At 38.3% G+C, this 8,459-nt stretch overlaps 1 protein-coding gene across 1 annotated transcript; it reads left to right on the forward strand.

The window, feature by feature from the left end:
* Nucleotides 1-2,604: 2,604 nt before the first annotated feature.
* Nucleotides 2,605-5,005, forward strand: sox14 (SRY-box transcription factor 14). The gene has a single exon (XM_060867780.1). It carries the CDS (start codon nt 3,019-3,021, stop codon nt 3,748-3,750), a length of 732 nt encoding a protein of 243 aa, XP_060723763.1. The 5' UTR covers nt 2,605-3,018; the 3' UTR covers nt 3,751-5,005.
* The last annotated feature ends 3,454 nt before the right edge of the window (nt 5,006-8,459 follow it).

An 8,459-nucleotide genomic window follows, 5' to 3' on the forward strand; every position in this document is an offset into this window, starting at 1 on the left:
GTTATATCTGAGCATAAATAGTATTTTAGCTTTCTAAAACACTTTTGCGTTCTTGCTTCCAGTTCAATTATTTCTGTGCATTCATTGTTCCCTCAATAGGCAGTTAGTGTGCGCTCATTAAAAAAAAAAAAAAAAAAAAAAGATACTTTGGACACTTAATTTAATTCTGACAACATAGATCTACAATGCAAATTATATACGTGATGCATGTCTATTGTGATCACCTCCTAAAAACGAAATCTCTCCTGTGTGATTTATTTCACAACTCTACACCTTTTTGGTTCTAAGCAGATTTTCCCTCTCTGTATAAAATAGAAAATGATACCCCCCCTTACCCCCCTATAATTTACATTAATTCCCGCTATAATTTATTCTTCTGCAACACACTGCTGAAATGGAGTGGGAGGCTGAGAGGCAAAGCTTGATAGATATCAGCATATAAGCATATAAACCACCTTTATTTAAATCCACCCAGCTTATATTATACCGCGTTCAAGAACAATTATTTTCTTGTATTTCAATGTATTATTAATAATACTCAATATTATTATTAATTGTTTCTAAATATGCCTATATGGCATACACATTACTGAAACAAGTTCTGTTCTGAGTGTTTTTCCCGAAACAGAAAAGAAAAATGACTTACAAAAATATTAACTTGTAACAGCTTGATATTCCAGTGTAGCTTAGATAAGATGCAGCACAGTAATTTGCACCGTTTTGGTAAAATATGGGCGCTGATGTTTTTAATCCAGACTCTCGCTTGTAGGCTAGATTGTGGAAATATGAAACGCACAATTTATAATGTAGATTAATATACCATGCAGCTATATTAAGAAAGCAGAAAATGCAAAATTGCAGGCACATCTTCAGGGCCATCTCTCCGTGCTAAAGATCACACTGGGCCAAAACTGTATTTCAGTGAGGATTCAAATCAGAGCAAGACTCTGATAGATCAGCTTTCTCAGCTTGTCTCGCCTCGGGCTGATTTTACTACACTGATCTTTTTTTAAACAGTCACATTTACATGTTAATGTCCTTCAGAACAGGCTGCCTTAAACATCTTCCTCTGGGAGAAAAATAAATAAATCTCAGAAAGAAAGACACATTCCGGGGTGAACAGGAAGCGTTAAAACATCCATTTGTTTTGCTTTAAATTTAACCCGAATTTACTGTGGGAAAATGCAAGCAAAACCATATTTTAAATGAAAATTTTATTCAGTACTCTAAAAGTGTTTAGTTAATGATTTGACTAAGCAAATTCAGAAATACAGAATTAACTGGGTAAGTTAATTTAATCGTAATTGATGCCAATAATACCACATTATACAGATTTTTTTTTCATGTTAAGCCAAAAGAAAAATAATTAAGACAAAAGCAATATATCCAAATTTTTTTCCCATGCGACAACCCCAGTGGCATCGCTTTGATCACATCGCATACACTTACATCGAGCAAATCTCTAAAGTGTTCATAATGTCAGATTTTGGAGTGTGGACATCAGTGTGTGCTGACCTCCATTCAGTATGAGGTCTATGTGAACATGTTTTACACCAGGGAGCTTTACTGGGAGATCAGACCTGCGAAACAGGTGCACACACACACACACACACACACACACACACACACACACACAAACACACACACACACACACAACCTGTCCCAGGAGACCTCTGGACAATTGTTCTCGTTTAATAAATATTGGCCCGAGGGGAGACTGTTCAAGACGCACAGTACTTTTATTTCAACAGCCGCTTTATTACATATTATATTCAGGGTAAATTGCTTGTGTTTCTACAACCTGCTGCTGGAGAACTTTTAATATTTTAATTGTGTTATTTATGCCCCCAAATGACACCGCTTAACCTCTTGCTGTCTAATGTGTATGTATTGTAATAAATAAACACAAGTTGATCCGTCCCTGTGACCAATGCTAATGTAAATTAAAATAAAAAGTTAAGATGTATGAAAACTTATTTTGTTCTTATTTTTTAGCGTATTTATAGTAACATTTAGAATAAGCACCTTTTATATTTCACGTTAGTCTTTTCGTTACCCAGACTATCAATACTTATATTTATGATTATTTTTTGGCATTTTAAAAACAGCTTCCACGCTTGTTAATAATTGTTAATATTAACAAAGGTGTGTGTGTGTCTGTACAAGTTAAACGTAAAGGATTTAGGGATGGAGAAGAGTGGAGTAGCTGGCCCTCCTTTTATTCCTGCCTCCTCAAATCTTTATTGGCGTTGTGATATGGTCCGCACAGCGTGTGTGTGCGTGTGTGTGTGCGTGTGTGTGCTGTGTGCGTGTGTACGGTGCGTGCGCGTGTGCGTTTTGTCCGTAGGTGTTGCGCTAAGTGAGTGTGTGTGTGTTTGTGTGTGTGTGTGTGTGTGTGTGTATGTGTGTGTGTGTGTGTGTGTGTGTGTTTGTGTGTGTGTGTGTGTGTGTGTGTGTGTGTGTGTGTGTGTGTGTGTGTGTGTGTGTGTGTGTGTGTGTGTGAGAGTGTGTCTTATTGCTGATTGGGCGCTCAGGTTGGACAGTGAACGCCCTGCCGTTTATGTGCAGCCCAGCCTTTCAACTCCGCCGCCTTTTGGCTTCCATTCACGAGCTTTTTCTACTCATTTCCTAAGCCAGGTGCTTCGCAATAGACGACAAACCTCCGAGAGGGAAGAGAAAACATACACACGTACACATACACGCAGACAGACACACGAACACAGAGTTCACTCCTTGACCACGGGACTTTTTTGCCTCACCTCGGCGGATCTTTGGCTGCTGCGCACAGGGGAAAGAAACATTTATAACGATTTGCCGAAATTCGAAAGAGTTGCGCTGTTGGATTTTTTTCACCGATGCCTTTTTTACAGTTCTTCTCCGACTCTCCTGAAGTGGTATGATCGGCGTCCGTCAACAAGACAGGTGAATTATTTTCTCCACTCTGTTTTGGTGGCATAAACATTTTAACGTTATTTTACAAGGACTGATCGTGTCGCTTTAAAAAAAAAAAAAAAGCCATGTCCAAGCCGGCCGATCACATCAAAAGGCCCATGAACGCCTTCATGGTATGGTCCCGCGGCCAGAGAAGGAAAATGGCCCAAGAGAACCCCAAGATGCACAACTCTGAGATCAGCAAGAGGCTCGGTGCCGAGTGGAAGCTTCTCTCCGAATCTGAGAAGCGGCCCTACATCGACGAGGCCAAGCGACTGCGCGCGCAGCACATGAAAGAGCACCCGGACTACAAGTACCGGCCGCGGCGCAAACCCAAGAACCTGCTCAAGAAGGACCGATACGTGTTCCCTTTGCCCTACTTGGGCGACGCTGAACACTTGAAACTTCCGGTTTCCGCTGCCGACTCGTTGCTGGCTTCCGGGTCGGAAAAAGCGCGTGCGTTTTTGCCGCCTGCGGCCTCTGCGCCCTACTCGTTCCTTGACCCAAGTCAGTTCAGCTCCAGCGCTGCGCAGAAGATGGCCGATATGCCACACGCCCTTGCCGCTGCTGCCGCCGGCTCACTGCCCTATGCCTCCTCACTCGGCTACCAGAACGGCGCGTTTGGCGGCCTGGCCTGTCCGGGGCAGCACACACACACCCACCCGTCACCCACCAACCCGGGCTACGTAGTGCCCTGCAACTGCACAGCATGGTCAGCGGCATCCAGCCTGCAGCCGCCCGTAGCCTACATCCTCTTCCCAGGTATGGGTAAGAGTGGCATCGACCCTTATCCGACAGCGCATGCTACAGCCATGTAAAATAACAATCCGAAAAGTTGTGCAGAGGGACAATTTTGACTTTGGAAACTTGAACCACATAAAACTCACAGTCTCACACACTCACATAAAGAGGATCGAAGTTAGACAGTCGGGCTCTTCGAAAACTTCTACCGTGTTAAAACAAGACAGTTCTGCTCTTTGAACCTAAAATACGTTGAACCCCAAAAGACGTTTCTCTCTGGAAACTTTACAGATGTAAGATAAATTAATTAATGAATGAATAGCCACGCAAATGGGGAGCTCAGCCCAGAAGAAAACGCACTTCTCCATGGAAACGTCAGTGATATTACCCTAAAAAAAAGAGGAGACACAATTTTTTTTGGAAACTTGAATAACTGTAAAGAAAAAACATAGGTCACAAAGTTATAAAACAGCAAAAAAAAAAAAAAGACGCTCTCTGAAGACTTGAAACGCGTAAACTGACTTTAGTGTCGCACTTTGCAAGCTTCATCTCTGCGCTGCACGATGCGACCAGAGACAAGCGCAAGGCTCATTTGAGACCGTGAGGACTTTGAGAACTGGAAGAAAAAAACTTTCGATTTTTCATCATGCTCGTTTTTCCTCTCGGGACCTCTGCATGGGAACTTGGGAGTAGATGTGAGAGATCAAGGAGCCCTGAACTGTAAGAAATGTAAATGTTATAACATTTATTAACGGCTGTCCGATTAAGGATGCCTTTAACTTTATTTATTATGTACATTTTTAATGCTATACTAATAATAATTTTGTTTCATGATATTATTATTGTTATGTTATTTTAAAAGGCCCATTTGGTTTGCACAAGTGACATTCACCTATCGTATCTCTTGTATATTGTACTTATAATTTAGCACTCAGATAAAACGGTTTGGATCACGCTTAGAACTTTTTTGAGTTGGATGAACATACGGGTTATATTGTTTATAGGCTATTTATCAAACTGGTGCATAAAATTAGACAAACTATTTAAAACATCAACTGGAAAAAATATCTTTTTTAAAACAGTTTTCTTTTTTTCATTTTTTTTTTCAAATTGTGGTTCAGTGCTAGTCACACGTTCAATTCATCGGAGGATGAAAGCTGGAGTTTGAAACGAAGCAGTTAATGTTGTGGTTTTATTATGATTATTATTTTTTAAACTGCAATGGTAATTTAAAAGCTGTACTAATGTTATGGAAAGGAAGATGTATCCAAATTGGTGATACCTCGATTCTTTGTTCATTTGCCTGAGCAAAGACATTTTGAATAAAGACAATCTGTCTTCAAAAGTATACAAACGTGGTTATATTGAATATTTTACGCATATTTCAACGAAACAATTTTGTGTTTAAAATCACTGCACAGGGCAACCTACAAGCTAATTAACACCTCAAACAGGTTAGAGTTATCTTGTCGAGAAATCTTGTTACACAAAGTACATTAGTTCAATAATAATAATAATAATAATAATAATAATAATAATAATAATAATAATAATAAGTGTAAAATTAAAGTTTTGCATTTTAATTCATTTAATTCATAAAAACTTAAAATGGCTGACTTAAATTGATCTTATTTGGGTTTAAGTTTAAAGTAATAATATTTGCATAGACCAGTATGTGAAAATTAATTGAGATTACATTTGCATCAACATTTATGCGGAGGTGCAGCAGGAGTGTGTAAACAGAAAAGTGTGTGAGAGGGGACAGATGACACTGAGATAACACCGCTGTCAAACCTTCGGCTTTCTCATTGGACTCTTTAGGGACCTTCGATCCAAATTAACAATTAAGGCCGTTCCGACAAAAACACAACGCCTGGAACAAAAGACACGAATTACAATTTATCCTGACAGTAACAACAGCATTCACATGACTCACGCCGTTTAACATCTGTTCCGTTTTGGGCACAAGATTAATGAAGCTTTGACTCTTCATAAGATTATTATAATATTTCTGATCTAGGCATAAAGATGTGGTGTGCATCTGATTGACACCATTTACACGGAAAAAAGTCATATGTGTTATGATATCTGAGTTATAATTAACACTTGCAATGTTGTATTAACAACTACAGGATTTATGTGAAGTTCTATTAACACTTTATACTGAACAGTTTAATTTATACGTAGAAAAAAATAACATTTTAATTACTGAACAAGGTAAATATGCCTTTACAATATTTATACCTGCTGAATGCTGCTAAATTTACGCAAGAAGTTACTGTACGTTACATTTTAAGCTCTCATAATGTCAAATGATCACAGCACTAAACCTAATTATTAGGAGTAATTCACACAGTATAGAATGAACTTATTTGATATGAACGCATGCATGTTCATTTGCGCCAAGCTGAATTTCTATCAACACTGTCGGTTGTCATTTCACCCTGAAGGGATTTTTGTATCAGTTACAGGTTTATCATGTAGCAGCGTCATCAAACAATACTTTTTTATTATTTCAGTTAATTTTCGATCTGTAATGACAAGTATGTTATTATATTATGCCATTTGGGGGTTAAAGTCTATCATGTTTTTAAACAGGTCAAGCTTCTGCAGTGTGTGTGTGTGTGTGTGTGTGTGTGTGTGTGTGTGTGTGTGTGTGTGTGTGTAAGAGAGAGAGAGAGAGAGAGAGAGAGAGAGAGAGAGACTTAAGATTTACTTGCTGCGATATTTGGTTGTGCCACCCAAAGGGTTTTATGCCAGTCTGACCTGCTCATCCTGCTCGGCTCTACATCGACACCCAGCAGCAAATGAACACACCTCAGCTAAAAATAAACAAAATGATCGCACATTTTTAACAACACCTCTTACTGTAGAGACAAACATTGATAAGCCGGCATTTTTTTTAACACAGAGCAATATTTATGTCGTGTTTATGTAGGAACTGGATTTAAATGAGCACTGATTTGGACACCTAATGGTTCTTCTGGGGAAATCCCTTAATGGTTCTATGATGAACCCTTCACCCTGGTGTAACCTATTAGAAATAGCTCCAGGTAGAATTCTTTATGGAAGCTAAGAACCCTAAATGGATAATTGAATAAGCCAGGATTAAAAGTATTAATTTCAACGTGTAAAGGATAAATTCACAGGTGATTATAAATTGAGGTCTAGGTAGGTGTAACAGTTTAGGTCTTCATTAAAGCGTTTTTCTTTTCGAGCTGTAGATGTAATAAAAATGTGAATAAAAATGTCATTATCATTTTGTTTAACTTCAATTAAAAAAAAAACAACGTTACCTCTTTATTTCACATAAAATCACGTGTAATTTAGCCTGCGTGCGCCTGCACGTGAGCGTAGTCCGGTCTTATACGTGCTGCCTTTTTATTTTAATTTTTAAACTATATTTAAAACCCAAAATTCCATATAATGTCATAATTTGTTAAACACACAGGAAAACGACTAGTGCGCACAAACGTTGCATCACGTTGCAACATCCAAACGTGTCACAACTGACTGTCAGACTCACGTCGGCGTATCAAATGAGTAATGAGTCACATAATCATTATAATTCGTGTAGAATTTTCTCCCCATATTGTATTTCGTGAAACTAACATTTCTTTATGAGAAACGAGAGAAGAAGAGAAAACACACTCGCACAACAGTTCTTGGCTTTTGGCTGCAGAAACAGGAAGAAGATTGAGATTCACTTTTTGTCTTTTGTCTCAGGTCTTAGGCAATGGGATTTGCACAGCGAGGTGTAATAGCATTACTGCATTAATTAAACACGAAAAAAAATCATTTCACATCCAGATTGTTTACTTATCTGCCAAGAACACATGCTGGGAGAAGTTAAGATTCACCATTCTGCACTATTGCCCAAGGTGCAATTCAATATAAGGGGAGAAAGGAGGAGGGAGGGAGATTTTCTGTGACAGCTTTCCCTCTTATCTGCCCCTGTAAATGAGGGTGATACTTCACTGAACCCAAGTTTTACATCAGCTCCCCAAAGCAACTTTGAAACGTGCCATTAATAGACCTAATTCAAGGATCACTTTACTAAACGAAGGCTCACTTCCATAAATATATATGTAGCTTAATCAGGTATACCCAGTCATCTCTGTCTCAGTTGATCAAATTCAAAGCTTTATAGACAATATATCAATGCCTCTGGACCTCTACATCTTGATAAAATATGGCTTTAGAAACTAGGAGAAATCTTTTAACACACTGTGAAATATTATAGTTAATAACATGTACAAAGAAGTATAGTTTTTTTTTAATAAATGATTTAAAGGATCACCCAAAATCCTTAGTTGTTATACATAACCTTTTATGTCCTGGTTGTGTTTAGTAAGTTTAGTGAATGTGTGTATAATTGGATGCTAATTTACGGCTGTGATCGTTCAGGCCATGCTGAAGTGCCACAGTCAGTTTTCTGCAATATTTACACATTTTTTAGAGGAACAAATTATAGAGGGGAATTTATGATTTGACACTACATGTGGCTCTTACAATCTTTTCTCTCATTCCTTTTAAATTCTTCTGGACATTTTTATTGTGAGCTTCACCTTATCTTCACTGGACTCCTTTTTAGCTGGTGATCAGAGGAAAAAGAGCATAATTGTTCTTTCTTTTTATTTAATTTCATGCCACAGCTAGTGCTTTCAGGTCATTTATAGGCTTAATTTAATGATAAAATCATTGAGGAGGAGGAGGTCATGTAGACCCTTTTCTTTTCTTTAAACACACTGAGACCAAAACAGCAAACATGTGAAACAAAAGTAAA

The sequence above is a fragment of the Tachysurus vachellii genome, chromosome 4 (genome assembly GCF_030014155.1).
Source record: "Tachysurus vachellii isolate PV-2020 chromosome 4, HZAU_Pvac_v1, whole genome shotgun sequence".
Lineage (NCBI taxonomy): Eukaryota > Metazoa > Chordata > Actinopteri > Siluriformes > Bagridae > Tachysurus > Tachysurus vachellii.

Excerpts from the sequence above, each read along its gene's own strand:
- sox14 (XM_060867780.1), top strand. The coding sequence starts at position 3,019 with ATGTCCAAGCCGGCCGATCACATCAAAAGGCCCATGAACGCCTTCATG.